General features: G+C 35.6%; 1 protein-coding gene across 5 annotated transcripts in view; it reads left to right on the plus strand.

The window, feature by feature from the left end:
* Positions 1–27,381, plus strand: part of DMXL1 (Dmx like 1) — a 78,084-nt gene that overhangs the window by 13,156 nt on the left and 37,547 nt on the right. For 3 of the 5 annotated variants that reach the window (XM_017807288.1, XM_017807290.1, XM_017807292.1), the window contains exons 3-18: positions 1,354–1,431; positions 3,581–3,659; positions 4,155–4,287; positions 6,899–6,965; positions 9,866–10,041; positions 11,440–11,629; positions 13,103–13,271; positions 17,083–17,295; positions 18,056–18,309; positions 18,403–19,087; positions 19,618–19,739; positions 20,298–20,387; positions 20,695–20,797; positions 22,767–22,883; positions 24,759–24,983; positions 25,636–27,327. In XM_017807288.1, the coding sequence (XP_017662777.1) occupies positions 1,354–1,431; positions 3,581–3,659; positions 4,155–4,287; positions 6,899–6,965; positions 9,866–10,041; positions 11,440–11,629; positions 13,103–13,271; positions 17,083–17,295; positions 18,056–18,309; positions 18,403–19,087; positions 19,618–19,739; positions 20,298–20,387; positions 20,695–20,797; positions 22,767–22,883; positions 24,759–24,983; positions 25,636–27,327 (4,393 nt within the window). The remainder of the gene's footprint in view (positions 1–1,353; positions 1,432–3,580; positions 3,660–4,154; positions 4,288–6,898; positions 6,966–9,865; positions 10,042–11,439; positions 11,630–13,102; positions 13,272–17,082; positions 17,296–18,055; positions 18,310–18,402; positions 19,088–19,617; positions 19,740–20,297; positions 20,388–20,694; positions 20,798–22,766; positions 22,884–24,758; positions 24,984–25,635; positions 27,328–27,381) is intronic. The other 2 variants (XM_017807289.1, XM_017807291.1) reach the window with 2 other exon arrangements.

Here is a 27,381-nt window from a genome sequence, read left to right on the forward strand (position 1 = left end):
CCTCAATACTTGTGACTGCTGCTTGTTCTAGAACAGATGTATTGGTCACATAATCTGACCAGTGGATGTTTAGGATTGTACGGAGACAGTGTTGATGGAAGCGTTCTAGGAGACGCAGGTGGTGGCGGTAGATCCCCCATGATTCAGATCCATATAAGAGAGTAGACAGCACTATGGCTCTGTAAACACTGATCTTTGTGCTTTTCTTCAAGTGTTTATTTCGCCAAACTCTTGTATGAAGCTTTCCGAAGGCACTGTATGCCTTTGCTAACCTGTTGTCTATCTCTCCATCAATCTTACCATCCAAGGAGATGAGGCTACCTAGGTAATTTAATCTGTATTTAAAGGATCTGTAAATAACGATGAGTATGAAAGTTTATTACTTTTTTTTGGAAGCTTTTGTGGTTGATATATGACTGTTTATTGTTTTAAAAAAAAAACTATGAATATTTTCTAAGTCCGAATTTTACAGAAATAGGTAATTAACTGTTACAGCATATCATAACTGTAGATGTTCTTTTAGCAGCAAGCACCACTTCAGAATGCAGGATGTCCATTATGCATGATGTATGCAAACTCCTTAATTTTTGTAAATCTGTATTTCAGGTAGTTCTAGGTAACATTTCCTTGTGACAGCTCACTCAGGCTCTCTACCTGAGGTCTTTAGCATACATTTGGCTTGTTTAGGCTCTTCCTAACAAGTCTTTTAGGCTTGCTTTTGTATAGGTATCTTGTGATTGAATACTCTTAATTTTGTCCTAATGCAAGTTTGAGGTGGCTGGTAACCACTGATGAAATAAGTCTTTGAACTACCAATTAAAGCTGACCATATTGCAACTTTTTTGGAAATATTTTATGTTAGCCTTTAGTAGTAGTTCTGTTTGCAGTTCTCTGCACTGGGTGTTTTGCTTGTGTAGTTTGGGTCTTCTGAATTAACTTTTTATGAGGCAGCATGTTCTAATGCTAGGGAAGTGCACAAAAGCACTGTGAACCAATACTGGTTCTGTGTTTGAGAAGGTGAACTCTGCAGACTCTTTTGAGTCTTTATGTAATTTAATATGGAAATAATATTGCTAATAATCTGGGGTTTTTTTTAAAGAAAATCTCATGTCCACCTATAGTCTCAGTAGTTCATCACAATTAATGAGTAAGGATTATATTTTTATTATTTACACCAGTTCATGATTTTAACCAGATATCCTTTTTCTGTTATCAAAATGAAATATGGATATGAACTTCAAATTTGTCTACAAGGAGGGTTAAAAGTAAAATGAACCATTTGCATTTTATTCTTGTTCAATAGCTTGTTTCTTCTGTGTGTGTTTATGTACATATAAATATAAACTGCTTTAGATTGCAGCTTCTTACGGAAAGGTGATTTGTATCTTTGAGCCAGTCAGCCTCTTGAAGCAGAACAGCGGTCATCATAATGTAAGTATTGCATCACTCCTTGATTCGTTTGAGCAGTTATAAAGCCCATATCATTTTTCTGGTTTGCTTTAAAGTTGAAGATTTTTTCCATGTCTTCTTTTAATGCTGGAATAAAATTGAGACATAAGGTGGTTCTTGGGAAGTGAAAGTGGTGGGATAAGGACAGAGGCCTGTTATTTGAAATAGTTTTAAGAAAGAAGGTTTTACTATATTGCTTTGTAGTACTTATTTATGTAGCCCTGCAGCTCATAACTGAAATATTCCAGAACCCAAAAAGACATACACAGCCCTGTTCTGCAAATAGTGTAGCCATTACTATAGGAATTCCTTTTTCATGTGTTTTACCATTGTTACTTTAACTTTTGCTTATTAAACTACATGCTTTTGGCCAAATCTATAATAGTTTATAGAAAATAAACTAAGTCTTTTGACTTAGGCTGATGAACTTTCATTGCCTGCAGAGATATTACTGTTCATGTATTGTGTTTATTTTAGGGGTATATAATTTCAAATATTTCAAATATTTTGAAACTATAATAGTTTCAAAAATCTATGGCTTTTTTAGAATATCTGACTGAATGCTTATATTTCAGTGCTAGAATGCTGAATAAGAACAGTATTTATTCAGCATAATTCAGTGATTAACATCCAGAATCTTAGTTTCTAAATAATCATACGATTTAGAGCAAGTTATTTAGCCACGCTTCTTACATGAAGAGTAATACTCATATAGTCAGAAGCATTAGATTCTAATTAAAGTCAGTTTGATTATATGAGAACTTTGACTTGCAGTTGCTCGAAGAGCTTCTCTCTCCCTTTTCATGGATTTGGTCTCTCCATTTGTATTAACAAATTGTTTATATGGCCATCTAGTGGATTGCCTTCTTTGTACTAACAAACTCAGTCACGTGATTCTTGGCGTAGTTGTAAGTTTGTGGTATATTATATATTAATTAAGTAGCTGGCATTGAATATATAAACATATATCATAATTTACATCACTGAAAAGCAGTGGAATAAAATAATGGTAAAATGTGAATTCCTAAGCTCATACGAACATTTTAGAAGTACTGCTCTCATTTTTGGGCATTGGAACCATTGAATCCATCCTGAATGTTTTTCTAGACTGGTAAACAGTACACTTAGCTTGAAACTTCAAAGTTAGTATAGTAACTGTAGGCAGGAGAGGAAGCACTCACCATCCATGATTTGCTTTCAAATGTGTATAATTGAAGAAATATTCTGTTACTTCATTCTTTCAGTTAGCCTCTGCAGTATTTTGTTCCAGGTTATTTTAAGACTGTGTCCGTCTTACATTTACCAGAATGTACAGATTCTTAAAAAAAACCCAAACCCAACAAAAAAACAACTAGCTTCAGAAATGTTTTGTTTAGATCCTTATTAGCAGATACTTCTTTCTATTTTCTGCCAAACTTCGAGAGATTGAGCAGTCATATTTTAACTTTCACATCTATTTGATGTGATATTTTTGGGGTAGAGGATGATTACTTTAAAGAAGTCTGTCTTTGAGAATTAAGAGAAAAACGTATTGGCTCTTAATATTATTTTGAGTAATGTATTCAGTTTCTTCTGTAATTCAAGGCATAAAATCTTTACAGTCTGCTATGGAAACAGACCACATAAATGTTTTGTGAATTTAATTCTCAATTTGTTCCAGTGAGTGAACTAAAAACTAAAGATAATTGACTGTCCTGTTGTATATTAAAAAAGAGGGAGAGGGGGGAGGGAAGAACAATCCTGTATGTTATCCTAAGCTTATTGAAACCATCTAATTCAACAATGGCATGGATATCAAACACCAGGTGCATTTAATACATTTCATTTTTTATATATATTTTCTTTGTTCCAAAATAAAATTGCACTTCCCTACTAATGGTTATTTTATGTATGGAAGTTTTCTCAATCTATATTTTTAAAGTAGGAAGTTAGAAACTTTTATATGTATGGTCATATTAGTGAAAAACTATTTTGTTTCAAAGACAGAATGAATGGATTTTTATTATATAAGCAGTAACGTATTTTAAACATCCTTCATAAAAGTTGGAGAATGCAGTGAAGATGTTTTATTTCTATTATTAACAGAAGGAAGTGTTTTCATGCTCATGTTTGTGAATGCTTAAAATTTCAGGTGCTACATTATCAATGGCAGAAGAGTGCTCAGATCACACTGGAAGCCACAGTACATAATCTAACATGGGATCCCACAGGTACGAATAGAATAAAAGAAACATCTATCTGTTTGATACTAATTTCTTATATAAGTTTTACCATTCTTTAAGGGACAAGGAAAAGATTTTTGTTTTGTCCTAGCATGATGGAGATACACCAAGTGGAGTGAAACCTACCCTTTGTCACTTATTACGGGAGAACCAAAATACTAAGTGCATCTATATGGTCTGACTTGGTTGTTCTTGTCTCAGAAGTTTCTAATGTTTATAACCATGGATTAAATGGTAGTGGTTGTTGAAAAAGAGGAGTGTCTACAGTGGGTGTTTCTTTTAGGGAATTGCTAAGATTTGGTTAACTTTCACAATTTGAACTGTAGATGCTCAAATCTACCAAAAAAATCTAGAAAAGGTATATCTGCCATGTTTTGTTTTACAGTTTCAGCTTTGCAAAACTTTTTTTTCCTCTTTCTCTTTAAAGAAGTCTGTATCTTCCTACTTTTTTTGGAGTTAGATTATTATAAATATTTGTTTTAGGTACTCGCCTGTTGACTGGTTCCAATTGTCTTCAACTTTGGTCCAATGTTCCTTTGGAAAACCCTTCTGACAATGACAGTACAGAAAGAACAGATACTGGACTTGGAGAGTGGAGATGTATCTGGCAATGCAAGTAAGAAATGCATTTAAAAACAAGTAGTTCCTGTTTCCTTGCTTATTCATACCTTTCAGATAAAATATCTAATGTAGTTCAGTGAAATTGTATTGCATGCTGTTATTTGATAAATGTTATTGATGTGTGATAAACTTGAATTGTGTCTGCCTTGACTATGTGATGTTTCTTTCTTCTTACAAGATCAGTTGTAATTGGTTTTGGGGTAGTTCATGTTCTTAGGCAGTTCTTCAGTTATACTGAACACCAGTAAAATATTGAGGGGGGTAATGATGGAGGGGTATAGACAGATGCTCACAGGCCAATATGGTCAGCAAAATGTCTGCTTTATTAGAAGAAAGACACCTTATATACTGCTTATGACACTCAGTTCTTGTTCACACTACATTGGATACATAAGGAAAACATACTTTGTTGTCCACTGCTAATTGGATCACAACAGGTGGTCATAGGAGATGAGAAAACTTGTTCACCTGCCAAAACTCCTCCTTGGCATTTGGCGAAAAGCCACCTTTGTTCTAACTTCAGCTCCCACAGCCATTTTAACTAACTGTTCACACCCAAATATGCTAAAGCAAGACTCACGGAAATGCAAGGGAAATTGTTCACACAATCTCAATATATCCACGGGGGGGCTACTATTGAAACTATCCCAGTAGACACTGTTCCTTGTACAAGAAGTAAGGTGAAAGGTGCACAATTGAAAATTATTGTACTTGCAGGACTGATGAAAATAAACTTTCTTCTGTGTTCTGTGTAACATCTCCCTCCTTTCACACACCTTTTACTGTTTCTGTGTTCTGGATATTTGGAACAGTCATGCGAAGGTTGATATATTCTGGTTTACTGTGTCTCTGAATGCTCTTCTTGTATTCATGTTGATTTTAATATTTGTGTCTGTGTATTGGTAGAACAGTTTTAGTTTAGTGCTTCAGTTTATGAGATAGTTTAAATGACGGTCCTTCCTGCTGTAGGAAGACTTTTCTAGTATCTTTGGTGCGCTATTTGCTTGGAAGCACTGTTCACTTGGCAGTCTCCTAAATAAGTTTCCCAAAGTGGCTGGCTGGACAGGCTCACCTGAGGTTATGCTTCCTGAAGCTTTTAGCATTGCTTGGGCAGTTCTCTGGATGAACCAGAACATCTTTTTAATCCTTCAGTTGTTTCTTTTTCTCTGTAGTTGAACTTTTATCAAGGATGTGTTTAAAATCCCAAGATCATCCAAATGACTGAAAAATTTCTCTTTGCATACAATGAACTTTCTAAATATAAGAGGTTGAAGATTTACTCTGTTTATTGTGACACCTTTGATTGCTCATCTCTCATCCTAACGAGGGGAGAAGTCAGCCTGCAGGTGGAATGGCGCGGGGTATGGCTTTAGAATCTGGGGTTGTGGTACCAGTAGTCAAGATCATACAGGTAGTGCTTTTCCTCTGTCTCTTCTATAATATGTTTTGCATTTTTGTCAGGTATAAAGACTTACAGAAGTCATCTTAGCTCTCTACCTGTTTTCCTCTTTAAAACTTTTTGTTCAAGACAGAACTAAGTGTTTTCTTCTTTGAACTAGTAGGTCCTTGGAAGGGTCAACATAACTTGCTTTCTCTGTTCACCTTTTATGCCTGTATGTTTTCTGGCATTTTTACTGCAGTTAGATTTAGAATAGGTTTTTCTTAAGGGGTGATTTTGTGTTATTACTCTTTGCCAGAATAATTTTTAGTGTCTGAAGGAAACATTCCCAAATGTCTTTGTATTTGCCCCAGTAGGAGAATTTTGCTTAAACCCGAGTGGATTTCTTTGATACGTGGCTCTTGTAATTGCCTTGCTGTTGTTACTGCACACAATAAATGCATCATGCTTTTGTTGACCTCTTGGCGAACTTAGTCCTTCCTGAAAATTAGGACTCAACAACTTGTTATATATATCTAATAAATTATAGATGAAAATGTACACTGTATCTGTGCTCCACAATTCAATTCCCGTATGTTCTTGTTGCCATTTACAAGCCTGTGACTTAGGCAACAACTCAGTTCTTCAAAACCTGTAAAAGGAGCTCATGTATTAGTATTTCCAATTAAAGTAAAACACTACAGAAATGAACCACATAATTAGGGTTAGAATATTTTAGTGTGGCATCTTGTATTACTGTGACCATTCGTGTAAAAACTACTTTCACATACTTCTTAACTTCATTATTCTTTTTACACCTTTTTGTTTTCTGGAGTTGTAGGAAGTATAAGAAATGGAGCTGTCTTTCAGTTAAGTTGGAAGATAATATGGGACAACAGACATCAGTTTGAAATCGAAATGATTGCAAAATGGAAGTAGAACAGTTTAATTTGTTAACTGTTTTTCATTTATGATATTTTTGAATATTGGATACTGTATCACCCTCAGGTTTTCTGGTTTTCTTGTGTGACCACAACAATGTGTTGCACATGAGTTTACCTTCTAGTCCTTTTGGACTTTGTTAAAACTTGTCACAAGTTTTGTCACAAAACACAATATACACTTGTATTTAATAATCAAATGACTTTCCTAAATTCAAGGAGAAAAAAACTGTTTAGAATTCTAAAAAAGTTCTTAAAAATTTTTTCTTTCTGTCTTTTTTTCATAGAACTGCTTCTCAAGTTTGTTTAATGAAATTCTCACCAGATGGGGAGTTTTTTGCTACTGCTGGAAAGGTAAGCTTTTTTTTTTCCCAATAGTATTGTACCAATTCTGATAAGCTATTAAAACAAACAAACAAAAACACATTTAAAAAAAAAGGCACCTATTTAATTAGAAATTCTTTTTTTCTATTTTTTGGTGTATCTGTCTATGCATCTTTAAGTTTTGGTGAACGGGAATTTGGGAGAAAAGCAGTTTGAAGTATACAGGCAACACACCACATATTCACTGCTTACTATTTTAAAATACCCATTTTTAATTGGTACCAAATTATAAGACATCAGAAAAAAAAGAGTTGGGGAATGGGGGGAGATCTGTGGATGAGATTGGTGCTGGATATCCTTTTAGTGAGGAAATACATTCAGGATTTCACTATTACTGTGACACCATTAGTAAAAAAGAGCGCTCTCGTATGTTTTTGTGCAAACGTGTTTGTGCGCCTATTTGTGTACATAGAAGAGAATTCACCCTCCCCTCTATAGGCATGTTCACACATCATTAATGTCAGTGTTTGGGGCCAGTGTCACAGGTTAGTTCTGTGTGTGGCACTGGGCAGTTTAACAGCAAAAGCAAAACCCCTTGGCAAAATAAGCAAAAAAAATTAACGCAAAAAGTCAGTCTTGTCTTTACTCTTCCTGAAACTAACAAACTAATCTTTTATTTATGCTCCAAAACTTGTTGAGGTTTGTAAGAGAATAATGTCCTAACAAGTCAAAGCAGAAAAAAAAAATCAAGATTGTGTGGAGGATAAGTGAACAAACGTGACAAGTACATGCAAGAATTTATATCACTTGTTAAGGAATTTGAGATTATTCTGCACATAATACTATTGTCTTTATTTGAGGGGAGAGTCACACTGACATTGGTCAAAGAGTTAGAATAAGAATGTCCACGGAATTACTGAAGTAGATTGTGGAACAAACATACTGGCTTCAGGTTATTGTTTTAAAAAAAGTAACTGAAAACAGTATAAGCAGTTTTGCACAGGTTAGCAGATGCAGGTAGGCATTGAGTTTGTGCTGCCAACTACAGAACCTGGCAAAGGCTGCACAGTTATTACAAAGGAAACAAAATGCTAGTGTGTAAGATTAATTGGGGCAATGCAATTGCTGAGGTTAGTGAAAACCTGGTTTAAGTGTCACAGAATCCTGAGCAGTAGTAACCTGACAGAATGAGTTTCAGACTGAAGAATGAAAGACAGTTTTGCAGTCTGGTCTGGTCTATCCTGGAAGCATGAATGAAAAATGAGTGTGTACATGTAAAGAATGGTTACAACAGTATTTAATTTAGTAATAGAGTGTGGAACTTTGCTGTTTGGATGATAATGTGCCTTAATACATGCTTGAAAAACAAAGATTCAAGGATGGTTCAGTCTGCAGATGAACCTTGGTTTTGAAAGGTAGTTGTTGTGCATATTTTCATGATTCACTTATGTGCATCAGGAACAGGTGAGTAATGCATATCTTGATTAGTTGTGTTTGTTTTTTGCTTTAAACTTGCCATTTCAGGTCATCATGCTTGCTTGGAAGAGTAACTTTTAAGGCATTTGCTATCTTTAAAGAAGAGATAAAGATGTAATAAATCTGTAAAATAACCTAGATTTCTTTTTCTAGCGAAACTATATTCCAACTGACTAGCTTCTAACATACGAAGTAGAGTACTAGACTTCCTTGATGATAAATTATATTCTGTATAATTACAAAGAGGCAAGTCCTAATGCCCCATTCTTTTTTTGCTTATTTGGATGTTACATTGGTTGCTATATGTTCTGTGGTGCCTTTAGCCATTTGCTGACTGAAAGAGCCATTCCAACCATGTTTCAGATAACTATTAGTTACAAAAATTGTCTGAGTACATATTTTGTTAAAAAAAAAGTGTTCTATCATTGTCAGCAATATACATTATATATATAATTATATACATATATACATTTTTTTTGATGGGTAGGAGTTAGTACTTATTTTGTAAGTCAAGTTTTAATGGATTCCAATGTTATAATTTGATAAAATTATTGAAAAATTAATTAATCTGCAAATAACTTCTGTAGGGGTAATACTCTTGCAGAATTTTTGACTAGAATGTCTTATGTCCTGTTGTGTTTTCTTACATTATAAACTCACTCAAAGCAAAATTACTGAATAAGTAAGAAAAATTAATAAGCAGGAAAATTAATAACCATATTTTTTTTACCATAAATGCTTAAGTCGGTTACCTGCCTGGAGAATCTGCAAACACATCTTTATTTCTGTGTCTTGTTTCTTCATTTAGTTTTTTGTGAGGGACAATGCTGGTGAGCAAAACAAACTCCCCCTCCTCCCAGTAGGGTCATCGGTTGATACAGTATTTCAATGTCATTCATATTTAATAGCTGATCAACAACATGAATCTAGATTCAGATTAATTTATTTAGTCCTTGAAGGCATAATCAATTTTTGTGTATATCTGACAAAAGCAGATCGAGCAGTGCTGAGCTTCATTTTTGACATGGCATCTATGACCTTTGTGTGTTTATCTAGCACTTAAATTTGTGCTGGGGGGTTTTGGCTCTTTTCTGCCAAGGTACAATTACTTGTATTAACATTTGAATACCATTTCAAGCTAATGCAGCTTGAATTTTTGTTGTTAAAAATTGGCAACTAATCAGGAGGACCAAAATTAAATCCTGTTAGTAATGGCAAGCAAGTTAAACGGAAACTCTGCTACTGTGTTTTCTTTAAGATCAAGTCTTAAAGTTGTATTTACTGAACTTGTTTCTGTAAATTGTACTGAATTTGTTTCTCTGTGTTACTCTGATCACAAAAGTATTTTAAAGGCAAATGAAACCTCAAGAGACAAACCCAGAAGTACTTGAAGTGTGTCATACTCTTATGTGAGGTAGTTTTATTTACTGTCTTTTCTTTTTTCCTTTCCATAGGATGACTGTCTTGTGAAAGTATGGTACAACATAGAGAGCTGGCGATCAGCCATAACACCACCTGGTGCCAATCCTGAAAACCAAGCAAAAGAAATTGATTTTTCATTTGTTTATTTGGCTCACCCTCGGTCAGTAAATGCATTTTCATGGAGGAAGACCAGTAAATTCATGCCACGGTCAGTAGTTCTAAAAACATGAAGTTCATAAGTTGCCCAGAGAAACCCCTGAACTATACAGTGTTCCCAGCTGTACAGTCAACAGTCACACAAATTGTATGGTTTACTTCAGTTATTAATTTTATACTGTCTGTGTGTGTTCTTGAGAAGTAAGCATCCTCTTACCTGGAAAAGAACTAGAAAGTTAGGAAGGGAGTCTCACAGACTGACTTCGGCATTGAACTAAATATGAAATCAGATCTTGGAAAATTGTCTCTTTCCATCATATTGATTGCACTGTCTGAAATGATCAGTCATTTAATCCCAGCTTGTTCCTTTCCATCTTAATGGAGTCAGAGCAAATCAAAATAAGTCCTCTTCCACAAACATTCAAGTATTTTCATGTATTGTAATTTCTTTCTCCACCTGGTACAAAACTAGACCTCTGTCAGAAACAGTATCTGGAAATTCAAGTGAAATAATAATTTGGAACTGATATCTTGGGTTTGAGCTTTTTGGGGTGTATATTCTGATTCAAAATTACCTGTCCCTAATTTCCACCGGTACTTGCAGTCTCAAACTGAAATCGCGTTAGCATTTCTGTGCCCTGCAACCATTTTTTGGCTATATTATTCCAAATAGTAACCAAATTTACGTACCTTTACATGGAACAAGTTTATGCTGTCCTTTATGCCACCCTTTAAGCAGAAGATTCTTCATAAAGCCATTACTATAGTTCTTAAATCACTTCTGAAAATCCATCTGCTCCGTGATTCCTAAGGGAGTTTTGTGCTGACAGTCTGGTCAGATGATCCATATATCTTTTGAGCCTTAGATAAAGCTCAAGTGTAAAATTACGTGAACTGGAAACCTCATGATCTGCATAGCTTTTTCCAGTGTTTAGGGTAATTGGATTTTTTGGCCAAATATGTAACAGAAGTTGCATTTGGAAAAATAGTAATTAAGAAAAAATTCTAGCTTTCAATTGGCTTTTGTATCCCTGATATTACTTGGTTTCTGTCCTTTGTATATGTAATATTGTACGTGGTAGATAGCGGTAAGATCCGGAATTAAGAACAGGTATCTAGAATATTATTAGCTTTTTATGTGAAGAGCTTTAAAAGGAAAAACATAAATTTTGCTATTACAAGTATGAATTATTCTTTAAATTGAAATCCACAATTTGCTGTTGCACTGTTATGTGATGAAGTTTGAGGTAATTTATAGTCAGATACTTGAAAAGATAGGAAAGCCTTTGATACATCATTTGTTTTCTTAAGAATATATTGATAAGTTTTTCTTTCATTAGTATGTTTAAGTTACTTGGTGCAATTCCAAAAACTGTTTGTAACTGTTGGTTTATTTTGATGCTATGTAATAGTAAGCAGCTTTTTCATACCTTAAATTTTCTTTCTTTAGTGGTGCTGTCTGCAATGTACTCCTGACTTGCTGTAAGGATAATGTTTGTCGTCTCTGGGCAGAGACTTTATTACCCAATGACAGTTTGTTGTATGGTGGAGGATACAGCAATTGGAGTGAAGCTGTGAACTTCACAAATAACTTCAAGAGAAATATTTCAAGCAAAGAAAAAGTGCAAAGTGCTTTAGAGGTAAGAACTGAAATTGAACAGTGACAATAAACACTTGTACAAACATGTAATTTGAGGTTTATAATTATAAACTCAGATATGTGTCACAAACTGAAATCCTTTATACCAGAGATGTGGATAAAAATGCTATAATAGGGTGAGTTTCTTTGAAATCTTCCTTGGGAAATCTAAGCTGACAGCTCTCCTACTGAACTTCTCACATTAGAAGAGACACTGTTCTAAAGTCCCAGCTGCCTATTTTGGTCTGATGACTGAAGAAAAATGCTTTACTGTATCTAGTTCAAAGGGCTAGGAACAGTATGGAGCACATACTGTATATAGGTTATGTGAAACTCAGGAGCGATGCTGCCTTAAAACGTATGGTAGGGGCTCACTTGTTACCTCTGAAGTTGTGAGATGTTCTCTGGCTTCTGCAACTGGAAAAACAGTGATCATATGGAGGGAATAAAAACAGCCTTTCTGCAGTAGTCCTCAAGTAGAGCAAATTGCTTGTAAACTTTAAGGCAAATGATCCTTGCCAGATAATATTTTCTAACCAGTGAGAATCAGGAAGAAGGTGAAGCAGTAGTGGTCTCCTACAAAGTTGTGTAGAGCTTATGTGGGCATTGTGCTTTCATCTTAATGGAGTGACGTGTTTAGTATGCTTATAGTGCTTTCTTAGTGCATACGGCATACGTGAAAAATATGAAAGGCACAACACAGCAAAGAAAATAGTCAAAAGATGGGAGAGAAAAGTTGGAGACAGTTCTGTGTTTCTGTTGAAAATAAGAGGCAATATTAGAGATCAGAAACCACAATTATATGAGAATTGAGGAAACACTGTTTACATGGGCATGCTGTGTTAAGATGCAAAGCACTTGCAAAGCAAGTCAAAAGGAATACCATGGGGGGTAAACTGTCCTTAGTACAAGTTGCGTATCTTCGTGTACCTGTATGTGCCTACAGCACAATGGGCTTGAACTAAGTCAGTCTTAAAAATCAAATATTACTTTTTGCCTTGGAAAAATGCATTTGCATAAAAGAGGAAGACCTTAAAACTCATTGGGCCCTTATGAAGTGCTGATCTAGTTAGGTCCAAAGTCCAAATCCAATTTTTCAGTCTCTGAAATGGGGCTACTCAAATTCGCTGCTTTGTTCAGAGTCCTCAATAAGCATGGTATATGTTTATGAAATACAATAGTATTTTCTGTTTAAGTGTAAAAACTCTATGAACGTTGTCTGCACACTGGAATATGAAGTAGTTACTTATGTGAAGGTGTTTTATGGACCCTCATAAATAAATCTGAAGGCATTGCTATCTTTCTGCTGCAGACACCACCCGAACAGTGTAATTTTGCAAGAAACTCCACTAATTCTTTAAAGTAGCTTTTAAACTGAGAAATACAATTCACTAGTTTCTAGAAAACCTCTTACAGATGAAATCTGCTTTTTCTTTTTGAAAGGAATTAAAATGACACCTTATTCTTCATGCAGTTAAACCTGAGGCACTTCCGACGAGGAAGGAGGAGGTCAAGTGCTGTTGTAGCACATACTGGATATGCTCTGCATCAACAAGATCCCCATGAAGTTCACAGGAACATTGCTCCTCATGCAAATGCCCTTTGTCACTTCCATATTGCTGCCAGTATCAACCCAGCCACAGGTAAGAAATGTGATCAATCTTTGCTGCAAAATGAACTGCAATTTCTGTTAGGTATGTATTTTCCGTAGAAGCTTAACAAATGTGTTTGTACAGTAATTACATGATCATGCAAAATTGCTAGTATGTTTGTTTCATTTATGCATGAAAGAACCTTCTACAGTAATGAAATTATTTGAATAAATTTTCTCTGTGGTAATCTTATCTTTCATTTTGTCATCTTTTAACTGAGATTCATAGTGGTCTAAGATGGACTAAGGTAAGTATTTGTAACTGGAGCTACAATTTACTGTGAATTGTGTATGATACTGGGAGTGCACTGATGCGATGAAAAATTTCCAAGCTGATTAAAATCAGTATGGGACACTAAGTGTGTGAAATATCCACATGTTCCACTACTTCTGTTCTGTCTCTGAACAAAACAAAACACGCCTTCATCTTGCATTCCATAAACTTTAATACTGTGTAGCACTCAAACAATGTTGATAAGCATTGAGGAAACTCCTCTATAGTTGCTAATATTTCTATTTTCATAATCTTTGTGTATGCTGAAAATGAAGTGAATGAGCATGTCTGCTCATTGCAAAACAGAATAGAAATGACCTTTCATTAAGGTTTTACTGCTGTTACGTGGTTTTCTGTGTCTAGACTTAAAGAACAAATGTATTATGTAATTCTTACCTTAAACTAGTTAAGCTCTGTCTTATAGTATTTAAAATTGTTTTTCTGTCTCTGCTGACCCTTGTTTGAAAGGGCAATTTTGATCTAAAGGCATTCATGACGAGTTCATATTTGTAGCTGTACAGTCTTTGGTATGATTGTAAAGAACAAGTAGTTTCCATTAAAATTGCTGTGCTAGGTAAAGCTGTAAACCCTTTCTCCTCTAAGATTAATCTTCAACGTTTTTAGTATTGGTTCATTTGTTCATATTTTAACAGATAGGACAAGAATCACATTAAGCCTACCAGACGGAAACTTCTTTCAGTTTTGTGTTGTACCGTCAGTGCTATCCTATGTCTACAGGAAAAGTCTCCAGTCATTACATGTATTACTACCCAATGTCGTAGGGGAAAATTTCTTCAAAACTTCTTGAAGATTTGTAGTTTTCTTCTGTACTTTCTCATCTGCAGATTGCACAAGGAGCTAGATAACCTTTTCATGTGGCTAGCACATAATCTTTCACCTTTTTTTTTTTTTGTACCTAGTCTTTTCTTATTATTTTTATACACAATAGATAGTACCGTGGTTTAAACCCAACCTGCCACCGGGCCCCACACAGCCACTCAACTCACTCCCCTGTCAGCAGGACTGGGGAGAGAATCGGAAGGGTGAAAGCCAGAAAACTCTTGATTAATAGAGTTTAATAGGGAAAGCAAAACAAGGAATTATTTCACTGCTTCCCATGGACAGGCAGGTGTTCAGCCATCTTGAGGAGAACAGGGCCCCATCACACGTTAAGGGCTACTTGGGAAGACAAAACATCACCACTCCTTACATCCTCCCTTCCTCCTTCTTACCCCCACTTTTCATGCTGAGCTTGATGTCTTGCGGTCTGGAATATCCCTTTGGTCAGTTTGGGTCACCTGTCCTGGCTGTGTACTCTCCTAATTTCCCATGCACCCCCAATTTCCTCGCCAGCGTGGGAGTACAGAAAGCAGACAAGGCCTTGAGTCTGTATAAGCGCTAACATTGCTCAGCAATAACGAGCAAAACCATCTCTGTATTATCAATCCTGTGTTCAGCACAAATCCAAAACACAGTCCCATTCCAGCTGCTGCGAAGATGATTAACTACCCTAACCAAAACTACCCAGCGCAACTAAGTAAACTTTGATCTTGCTTTTAATAGCGTTTGCAATATAAATTCGCCTAACAGGAAATTCACAGAATGAGAATAAAAATAATTTTGAAAAAGATTGGAAAAATATTTTCCTAGTTATTCAAAACTTGTCTTTGGCCTTTTTAATCGTGTATTCTTTTTATATTATCTGTATTAATCTGTGTCTATTACTGTCTTTTGGATCACTTGTCTTTAACTCAGTTGCCTGGAAAGTTACAGGTTGTTCTTTAAAGTAACTTTAACATTCTAAATCTTAATTTCAAGAAGTATGTGTTCTTCCTCACAGTCAAGTCCTTAAGTATGTCAGTCTAATGAGATTTTCTAAGTAGGCCTTTTTGTTTGCCCTTTTGAAATTGGATTTAATCTGAAAACCTAATTGTATTTCCTTTCATTTAATTTAAAACAAATCAGTCTTTGATCTCTCACTTGAAAATCTGCCCTTACAACAACATTTTAAAATAGTCGATAAAAACTTAAGGCCAAAACAGCTTCGCATTTTGAGGAATAATGTTGTCATATGTAAGAATAAATATAAAATTTCATATAGTATATGAAACTAATTTTCTTATAGTGACAAAATCCTTGAGACCTGCTTTTATATGATGGTGTTATTTCAATGGATATTCAGCTTGGGTGGAGTTCAGTGAAAGGAATAAACGGTGGTTACTATGACAAAATTGTCTCTAGGTAATTTCAGAAGAAGTTCTTCCGTCCAAAGACTTTAGTATTTTTCTGGAAAGAGTGATTGTGATTTATGAAGCAAGTAGAAATTCACTAGGGATAATGTCCAGAGCTGAGCATCAGTTAGAAACTGGTAATTTTGAGGTAGGAGAATGGAAAAAAAAAGTGATTTCTTATCTGAAGAGTAATCTTTTTAGATCACCTTACTCAGCTTTGTGTTCCGAAAAGGGGTCAACAGAATTTTTCCCTGCAAGATCTGTTACTATCCATATGTATAATGCTATTTTTGAGACTGGCATTGGCCTGTTTAGGAAGACAGACTGTATTTCTTAAATCATATGTGCTCCTCTTTCCTCCTTCACCTGCTGCATCCCCTTCCCACAATAAAATTGCTGGCTGTCCTGGTAGTCCTTTTGTTTTGTCTGTGTGCTCTTAGTTATAATTTTCTTTGACTAGATTGGAGGATTAGTAATTCAAAGCCATCATTGACTTTGATTAAAACCAACAGATTTTGAGTGATTTTGATTTTTGAATCTCCCAGGACATGGAATTTAAGTAATAGGGAGCAGAAGGAGATGAGAATATACGTAGAGGCTTCTAGGTGAGAATTACATGCAGGTTGAGCTTTTAACATATTGCTTAACATCAGTGATTTGAGGAAATTTCGGTAAATCACTTAGCTGCCTTTTAGCTACGCTTAATTTAGATGATGTTACTCTGCAGCAGTCTGATCCTTGCTTCTGTCTCACACTTTGTGATTACTGCTCTGTTTTTCACAGCAACATGGGTCACTGGTTACCATCAAAGGGCAATGTCAAATAACAGAATCTATCAGAATTAGAAATTCTGGAATTTTGTGATGGTGTTACAGAGGGTGTCATCTATTGACTGTACTAGTTTTTGCTTGTGTAAGCCTGTAGTCTTTGATTACAATGTATATCTGCAGCATCCATTGTGGACTTAATGTTGGAAATCATGTGTAAATTATTTGGGTCATACTGAGCTGTAGTAGCAAAAGACAAGGTAAATTAACTTGAATGTACAGTGTTACATCAAGAAGATATAACATTGCAGGGCGGTACTGTGATCCTAAGGTAAGCATTACAGAGAACCTCTCTGTGGAACATCTCTTGTGGTGGCTGAAAGCAGATCATGCTGGTGAAAGGAATGGCAAGTGGCAATACACTATGTGTATTTTTTTCATAACAGGGTTTCTGCTTAAAATAATTTCTCTAAAATGATTTTTTGACCAAACTACTTAGTTTTAAAAAATGTCAACATCTTTTTCTGGTAGATATCCCTCTACTCCCTTCTATCACATCTCTGAGTCTTGGTGAAAATGAAGAAAAAAGTGGACCTTTTGTTGTGCACTGGCTAAACAACAAAGAACTTCATTTTACCTTATCTATGGAAGTGTTTTTGCAACAACTTAAAAGGAGTTTTGAACATCATTCTCCTGAGACTAATACTGAGGAATCTAATCAAATGGATGGCAGATCAGAAGAAGGTAAAAGTTAGAGAGACATATACCGTTTAGAAAAATGGCTTTCATTTTAGAAAGTAGTTTGTCATGTTCCTTCAGGTGAAGTCAGAGGTGGGCAACTTGACATGGAAGACACATATTACAGTAGCAGTTTTATGCATTTTTTCCCATATGCTGAAAGTACCTAAGTGACTTTAAAAAATCTCTATCTAAAAAAGCTGTTGGTTGGGGGTTTTTTTGTTTGTTTAGGTTTCTTGGTTTTGTGGGTTTTTTTATGGTTGTTCTAGAAATTTTGAGTTAATACATACTGAAAACTGCACTGTTTACTTAGGCTGACCTGGAGGCCTTTGCGTAAAAGTGTTACTTTAATATTAAGGAAGCAAGTGCAATACTTTAAATTAACTTCCTTTTTTTAGATATTAACATACACTTCATTTATATAGCTTTATTCTGTAACGTAATATATTCAATTAATTTATATATTTTAGAGCTTGGTGCTCATGTTCTGTCTATGCATGCAAAAATTTGTATAAAATGTGGAAAAGAAAAATATTTCAAATTAAGATGCAATATAAATTTTTTGGTTTATTAGACATTAAGGTCCATAAGGTCCATAAGGTCTTGTTATAATTTTCATTCTTTTAGATTAGTTCTTTAATTTTAAAGTAGTTCTCATATGATTGTCTTATAAAAGACCTGAAAGGTGCTCCAGTGCCTGAATAACACCACTTGTTATACTGCTGGTTTTGAATATAGTATATATTTATATATCTCTGTGTTCTAGAAGCTGATGAAAATGGGGATGAGCAAAAAGGAAACCAAGAAAAGAAGGAACTGAGCGATGAGAAAGCTACTCCAAATTCAAGCCTTGTTCCTTTATCTTCTGCTATTATTGATCATGAAATTGAAGTTCTGCTCTCTGAATGGAGTAAAAATGCTGACATGCTATTCAGTATACATCCTATGGATGGTTCACTGCTGGTGTGGCATGTGGACTGGCTAGATGAATACCAGCCCGGCATGTTTCGCCAGGTGCAGGTACTTTATTTCTTCTGCATTGTACATAGTTACTCAGTGAGATGTATGATGAGACAATAACTAATATTTATTCTTCCTTTCTTAAAATTCCAGGTGTCATTTGTCTCAAGAATTCCTGTTGCATTTCCAACGGGTGATGCAAACTCTCTTTGCAGAAGTATAGTGATGTATGCTTGTACCAAAAATGTTGACTTAGCTATTCAACAAGGCAAACAAAAGCCTCCTGGCCTTACGCGATCATCATCTATGCTTATCTCTTCTGGACACAGTAAAACAACCAGCAGTTTAAAACTAAGCATCTTCACACCTAATGTTATGATGATTTCCAAACATGCAGATGGGTCATTGAACCAGTGGCTAGTGAGTTTTGCTGAGGAATCTGCTTTTTCAACCGTGCTCAGTATTTCACATAAATCCCGATATTGTGGTCACCGTTTTCATCTTAATGACTTGGCTTGCCACTCAGTATTACCACTGCTGCTTACAACCTCACATCACAATGCTCTAATTTCACCAGATGTTGAGAATGCAATACAGGCAAATGATTCCTTGAGGTCTCAGGAGTCACCAGTAAGACTTCAGAGTAGAGCCAATGCAAATGTGACATCCCAGGATCCCAATGCAGTTTACAGTGAACTTATTCTTTGGAGAGTAGATCCTGTTGGGCCTTTGTCCTTTTCTGGTGGAGTTTCTGAACTTGCTCGGATCAATTCTCTTCATGTTTCAGCTTTTTCTAATGTTGCGTGGCTGCCCACACTTATACCCAGCTATTGCCTTGGTGAGTTTTGTTTCCTGATTTGTGAAGTGTTTTAGAATAAAAGTAAATAACCTAATAATGCTTTTAAGTAGATAATATAGAAATATTTGAATGTAATGGAAAAAATGTTAAGTGTGGGTCCTTTACTTCACAAATTTTCAAGCTGCTGATACTTGGAAGTTCTTTATTCTTATGTGAAGATTTTCTGTGCTCTTCTGTCTTATTTTATGTATTTGATTTTTTAGGAGCTTATGCAGTTAAGTTCTTAAATACTAGTGCATTCTTCAGAGCACGCTGAACACTTAAAAGCTGAGGAAAGTTTAGCTCTAGTTTGCAAATGGGATTCTCATTTCCTTTAATATGCTTTGATTTGATTGCTGAGCACAGCATTAAACTTTGTAATTCTTGCTTGTGAATGGAAGTTAACATTTTTTATGCTGGGTTGTTTTTTGTCATAACTTCAAAATTGCCTCTCGTCCAGAAAAAAAAGAAAAAAAGGAAACAAATTAGTGTTTGAATAGTTGAGTACTTTTTGCCTTCCTGCTTTTCAGGTGCATACTGTAATTCTCCAAGTGCCTGCTTTGTGGCTAGTGATGGGCAGCATTTGAAATTATATCAAGCTGTGATAGATGCTAAGAAACTTTTGTGTGAGCTCTCCAATCCAGAAATTTCTGTAAGTAAAAAGCCATCTCAAGTTTTTGCATGTTACAACTTCATTCAGTCTCACTAGGCTCAAATGTATTGGTAACTAAGCTGGTTGCTGAGGATTTCACATGTGATTCTGCTTGTAAAAGCAGATAAGATAAAACTTTTTTTAGCCACTGTATATGATTTAATCTCAAACTCTGCATATTGAGGCAGGCCAGTGTTTGATTGGAAAATGCCTCTGAAACACTTGCACTACAAGGAATAATACCTGTGTGTGTGCTTTGCCATCCTAATGAAAAGCTGAGATGACAGTGCAGCTTGGGGAAAGGACAATACATTGCTAAATGTGGGGCTTTCCAGATATTCTTGTCACTTTTCACCCGTCCAAACCATACGTGCTTTTGATAAAATGGGGAATATTACCTGAATAAAATGGGGAATATTCTTACTGAATCACAACCAATGTATATTTAGTGCTTTAGTTAACATTTGTGTAGTGATGTTGCACCTACCTAGCAGGCTGTGTCACAGAAATGCACAAAACTAAGTTAACAAGACCACCCCTCTGACTCTTTTTAAACAGAAGTATGTTGGTGAAGTTTTTAACATCATAAGTCAGCAATCTACGGCTCGCCCAGGGTGTATCATTGAACTGGATGCTATCACAGAGCTTGTAAGATTTTCTCCTATACTCATTTTTCACTGTAATTAGCTTTTTTTAAAAAGTGTTAATAGTAAACGTGATACCTGTAGCTCTCCGTCAGGTAAAGATGAGGTATTTAAAGACTGCTTGTGGTGTATACTTGCTCTTGTTTTCAGTAGTACCTTTAAGTGAAAAGAATGTGAGTAATGAAAGTGCATTTTCATGAGAAATCTTTCACTGATGTGTATAACTTAGCAAGCTAGAAGCTCTCATGTTAGAGAGCTTAAGCAGTACATTCTGTAATTTTCTCTTCCTGTTTGTGTTTTTACTTTCTTAGCATGGCCGGAAAACACAGTTATTCCATGTTTTTCAAGAAGACTTCATTTTACATAACCAGGAGAAGGAAATGGCTGCAAAGAAGAACAATTTATCAGACTCTGGTAAAAAATTCTTTTTCATAGAACATTGAAATTTTCATTCTGCAGAACAAAACTTCTTAATAAATAGCTTTTGTCGTTTTAAGGTCAAATACCTTACTTTGAGATCTTCAGAAGAATTTCTAGTCTAATGGAATTCACGGGTGTTTCACTTCCTCTGAGTTATGTTCAACTAAGTTTTAGATAAAATAGTTTAAATCATGAGATACCCCTTATGTAGTATATTAAGCAGTCCCTTACTGATACCTGTCTTACATGAGGGGGAAGGGTTTTTAAATGTGAGGCCTGTAGTGGTAAAGTAGGACAGAGAAATCTTATTGTATCCTATCATGGTGAATGTTCATCCTTTACATCAGCTAAATACTACTCCTCAAGCCTTGCATGGTATAATAAATGGCAGACCAAATAATTCCCCCTCACTAGAATACTATGAATAGTGTGTGGATTTGTAGGTCTGAGTTGCTGTGGAATAAATGATTTGTTTTCCTTGGTGGAGTGAACCAGTGATTCTGATATGTAGGCATCACAATTTTGTGGTGTTCTGTTCCAGTGAAATAGTGTGGGGAAAAGAGAGTCAGAGTAAAGTTTGTAGTAAAATAGTAAAGGAAGTCCTGAGTGAAAGGAAGCAAAGGCATGGAAAAGTGTCAAAAGGACCAAGGAACATACTGCCTGAACTTTATATTCATAGTGATTATTTATGAATTGGCTGTTTCTACTTGAGGAAAAGATTTGGAGTAGTGGAGATAATCCCAGCCTTCAGCAGAGTTCAAAAAATGCAAATGAGATGTTGAAAATTAGGCACAAAACAGAGAACAAAAAGAAGTGTTACTGTACACATAATTGTATGTTTACATCTTGAATATGATACACAAAAATGATTTAAAAAGAAACATGGAAGACATTTGATCTTAGAAAAAACAACTGTATATATCTGTATGTGTTCTGAAGTTCTGCATGGATTGCTGCCATATAAGGAATTGGGCTAAATGGAAAATGGTAAATTAGTTCTGGATCATTTGCACACGTTCTAATCTGAAAGTATTTTCTAGTCCTTTAAAGCCTTCTAGTTTTTTAAAAGAACATTCTTTCATCTTTAATAATGCATAAAGATTGTTTTTAAAAAGAACAAATTAATTGTTTTTCTGTAGTACCGTAAGCACCACAGTGTCAAACACACAGGGCAAATACAGCTTATTCTTGATCATGTTTTATGTAGATAGACAGCTGAAGAAGGGTTAGAGGAATCATGGAGGAAAGATGATCACTAAACTATTCCTTCTTGGTCCTAATGGATTTACTTTGATACTAAGAAGGGAGAATTGCCAGGTACACCGTCCAGAAACGGGCTCCTGTTGATAGTACAACTTGTGTCCTCTTTTCTTGGTGTGAAACTATAGTAAATTAATTCTTGGGAAGAAGCATTGCATCTGTTGTGTGTTCCAGACTATTTGTAGGCCTAGTCTATATATAATTGGTCTGGCTGGGTTGTGACCAACGAACCTAGCCATTAGACCAAGCTGTGACTTTCAGAAATGTGGACAATGGGATTTCTTCTTTAGATATAATTTGTATAATTTTTATGAAGGCCAGACCTCTGTAACTGTTACAGTTACCGCTAACAGATGGTTAAGAAACTGTGAGAGACAAACATGTAAAAGACAAAGGTCCAGAGCTGATTATTATACACGATAAAGCTGATCTGGGATCCAGCTTTATTATGCACAGCAAAGTCACTCAAATATGTTATCTCTAAAAGAAAACACTGACAATTCTTACATGAGTGCATCCATAATTGTGGTTGTTCTTAGTTGTAAAATACTGAGAAAACTAAAGTAACAGTTGGATATAGTCAGACCATTGCATTTCAGTATTAGTTTGTGGTAGCTTAATGTGATTATTTGCTAGCCAGCAAAATTTAGTTCTGCTTTCAGGTGAATAACTCCTAAGATCTTCCTCTTCTTAATTGCATCAGGAAACCAACAGAATGGATTCTCCGAAAAATTCTACTTAATAGTAATAGAATATACTCAAAGCCGTTCATTACTACATATGTGGCACTTACATTTGAAGTCAGTTCCTGTCTCAATAGGTAAGCTGTCTTTCTCGTATTTTCCTTTTAAGAGGTAAGTTACTATCTAGTGAATATATCTGCTGGTCACTGTATTCTGAATTGTATTTCATCTTTTTGAAAAGAATCTGCAGTTGATTACAAGCTTTTATCACAGCCCATTCTTTCTGGATTACTTAATCTTCAGAATGATGAAGCTTTTGGGTTCAACCTGAGCCCAGAGTTTGGTATTTTTTGTACATTCTAAGGACAGAAATATTTAACTGGGTTAAACTTATTTAATATGGTCTAAGAGTCAAGGTGTTTTACTTTCACAATTTTTTCTTATGCAATTTTTGCATTTACATGTTTTAATTTGGACCATGGTCTGAAGCGTCTAAGCATCAGTGATATCATCATAATTATAAACAATTTTGACGTTCTGAAATCTGCTGGTTCTCTTTCAAACTACCAAACTACCTCTAAAACTATAAAATTTTAAAGTAAGCAAAGATATACTTCAGTAGTTTTCTGTTAACATTTAAAGATTTGAAGAAAACATGTCTGAGATTCACCACTTACTGGAGGAATCTGTTATAATGCATGTTTCTATCATTAAACTAAATTAGTATTTCTTACTATTGCTTTCAAAGGCAGAAATAAGTATTATTGCAATTAATTTATAAAATAGTGAGAATAAAAAAGATCCAAATTTTGTGATCTGGTTACATGATGAGGATATTACTGATAAGGCTTTTCAGCAAATGTGTTTGGCTATTCATGTTCCAAATCCATCAAATTCAACTTCAGCTATTGAGTTTTATTTAAAAAAAAGGGAAAATTTATATTACGTAATCTCTGAGAACCTACATTTTAAGTGATAAAATAAACTTGTAATAAAACTTTCCTGAAAAATAACTTTCCCCATTTTGTAAGGTAAGACATTGTGCTGGTTTAAAGGTAAACCGGCAGGGGAAATGAACTCAACTAAAAGGAGAGATTATAAATCAGAATAACAATTTAATAATATAATACAATAAGTACAATTATACAGACAAACAGTTGGTTTTAACCTACAAAACCCAAATGTATAACCCAGCACCCTGGGGCATGAACAGAGTGGTGTTCTTTGGGCCCCCTGAGTCCAAAGTAAAAGGAGAGGGGAAAACCTGTTGGTGAGAGTGCTGTTGCAGTCTGGTCAAGAGTGGTGATTGCAGTCTGGTTGAGAGTGGTGGTTGCAATTTGGTTGAGAGCGGTGATCTGCAGTCTTCCTCTGGATCCCAGGAGTGGTTCAAAAAGTCCCAAGACTCCAGGTTTATATATTCTCCAGTTCAGGCAGGAAAGCCCAGTACTTCCCTCAGGGCAGGGAGTTCCCCAATGGGTATGAGGACAGGAGCATCCTCCTATCTCGAAGGCCTCTTAACACCCAGTTTATAGCCTGATGAGTCGGGCTGCTCTGGGCAGATGGTGTAAATGGTCTATTGATAACAGTTTCTGGGAAATGGCATGGAAGGCTATAGAATACACAGTTTTGGGTTACATCCGTACAGTGATGAACTAGTCCCAGCTGTTCTAACTAGGACAGCCATGGATATCTTCATTTAATTTTCTAGACCTGCAGATATTTTGTGCTCATGGAAACCTTATTTTCAGTGGGTAGCCACATGGATAACTCTCTGTCTGCAGTTTTGGTCTTTCTGGTTATAGTTTGATTGTTTTATAATTTCTCAGCAGTTATGGAATCTCAGAAGTGTTTAATCTGAAATATGCTAGCATTCCTCTTTGAATATGAACGAAAGTAAAATTTTAAGTCATGTTTTATCTGTCTTTTTTGGAACTGTTAAGGTGAGTAAAATTACTTCTTGAGTTAAAAGAAATCATTGGTTTTTTAAAATAAACAATGCAAATTTTTTTTAGATGAAAAGATAGGTTCAAATCCACCTGAAGAAGCAACACAAACAGAAGAATTGTATTCTTCACCTGATCCAGAGAAGATCCAATCACCTTTTACTCAAAAGTATCGGGCCTGTAGAGCAAACCTTCAGAGCACCAGCCGGCTTACTCTGTCTTCCAAAATGGTGTATAGTCAAGAGCTGAATATGCCAGAAGCAGTAGAGATAATAAGTGTAAAACCGTCAGCAGGTTTGTAATTTTTTTCAAAAAGGACTAAAATTAGGACTCCTTGCCTTTCTGACTTTGGTCTTAAAATAGAAACAAAGTAGTAGTAAGTTTGGTATTTGATGTTAAAATTAAAATGCCTATAGGTGGATCCAAAAGGTTTGCTAAAACCTGTTTCCCTAACTTTATATCTCCATCCTGGAACTAATACAAAAATAAAGCTTTTCTTTAAGGTATAATATTTATTGAATTTCACATTCTCGCAATAAAAAGAACTATACAAGCACAAATTTTGTTTTGCAGTCATTCATGAAATTTTTTGTAGGATCTATAAATTTTAAGGTTTTCATCAGTAGTCTTTCAGAAATATAATAGATTTACGTTTTTGAATGGAGGCATGTTTATGGAAGAGATAATATATAGTAATATTCATGTTCAAATAATATAATTTGACTTTCCCCTAGAGAATGAAATGGAATCAAAAGGTAAAATGGTTTTGTGGTATTTTTGTCACATTGTCTTCTTTGTGAGGCCCTGTAAACAACCTCTTTGTGAGGACGTAGTAATATTTTTTTAATTTCAGAATAATAAAATGGTAGCTGTATAAAAACGTCTCTAGTTTTGTGCTTACTTTTTAGTATTTCCCACAGTGAAAATGTATTTTATTTCATTTTAGGACATCTCAGTTCTTCTTCCATATATCCTGTTTGTCGTGCACCTTATCTGCTGGCTACTTCATGCTCTGATGGAAAAGTTCGATTCTGGAGATGCAGAGTTGTCACTGAATCATCAGGTTTTTCCATGCCGGAATATAGCACACATGGTGATGTTAAATATGTATGGGAAGAATGGCCATTACTGATTGAGGATGGACTTCCTAGCAGTAGTGCTATTAGTGTTCCAGGAAGGCCAACTGAAGTCAGCTGTGCACACACCAACAGATTAGCAGTAGCGTACAAGCAGGTAGCATCTAAAAATAGCCATCAGGATTTTGTAATGCATGTTAGTATTTTTGAATGTGAATCTACAGGGGGTTCTTCTTGGATTTTAGAACAGACTCTTAATTTAGATGAGATAGGCACCATGTTTGACTCTGGTGTTAGTATTGACAGCAATTTAGTGGCATATAAGCAGCAGGACACTTTTCTGTCTCATGGTGGGAGTATTATACCCAGCAGCAAGCACTTGGTACACTTAGACTGGATGTCTAGGGAAGATGGTTCACATATTCTGACAGTAGGAATTGGATCAAAACTTTATATGTTTGGTCAACTGTCTGGGAAGAGGCAAGAACAAAATAGTAATGAGATTGTAGCAGTCTCCCATAGTGGCAGCACTAAGGCCACAACCCTTTCTGGATTTGTTTTGCTGCGTTGTGTTGACTTGGTTTCATCTGTAGAAGGATCACCTCCTTTTCCCGTCTCCTTGTCTTGGGTGCGCGATGGCATTCTTGTAGTTGGAATGGATTGTGAAATGCATGTTTATTCCCAGTGGCAATCTCCTGCTAAGCAGGAACTAGTTAGTACGGATTCCTGCAGTGGAAGTATATCATGTATAACGAGCTTAATGAAACAAAGCCAGTCAGCCGCCTCAGGTCTGCATCCACCAAAGAGAACCTTGACCAGATCTATGACCAGCCTTGCACAGAAACTTAGTGGGAAAAGATCTGCCTGTGATCTCTCTGTGGAAATGGAAGATTCTGGTCTTTTTGAAGCAGCTCATACATTATCTCCAACTTTACCTCAGTACCATCCATATCAACTGCTGGAACTCATGGATCTCGGTAAAGTACGCAGAGCAAAAGCCATTCTGTCCCATTTGGTGAAGTGCATTGCCGGAGAAGTTGTTGCTGTAAATGAATCTGAGCCTAATCATGATAAGAGGCTCAGATCTCTGACAATCAGTGCTAGCGGAAGTACTGCAAGAGATCCAAAAACATTCAGCAAAACGGAGACTACAGACTATATTGAAATAGACTCTGTTCCGCCATTGCCTTTGTATGCTCTGCTTGCAGCAGATGATGATTCATCTTATTCCTGTTCAGAGAAGACTAATAATCAAAATAGTCAAAATAAAAAAGATATACCCAATGACAATTATGAAAATCTCTTTCAAAATCCTGTTATAAGTACAGATGATCTTGTTACACTTGATGCAGAAGAAGAGAGTTTGAAACCGGAAGTCATCGATCTTTCTCAATATAGCCCAACTTACTTTGGACCAGAACATGCTCAAGTTCTTTCTCGTCACTTACTTCATTCAAGCTTGCCAGGTCTGACTAGGATGGAGCAAATGTCATTGCTGGCCTTGGCAGATACAATTGCTACTACCAGTACTGACATTGGAGAAAGCAGAGACAGAAGTCAAGGTAAGGGGTCTCTTCCAAGTTAAATGTACTACTGTGCTTCACAACCCTTTTGGA

This window comes from Lepidothrix coronata, unplaced genomic scaffold (assembly GCF_001604755.1).
Source record: "Lepidothrix coronata isolate B3197 unplaced genomic scaffold, Lepidothrix_coronata-1.0 Scaffold18, whole genome shotgun sequence".
Taxonomy (NCBI): domain Eukaryota; kingdom Metazoa; phylum Chordata; class Aves; order Passeriformes; family Pipridae; genus Lepidothrix; species Lepidothrix coronata.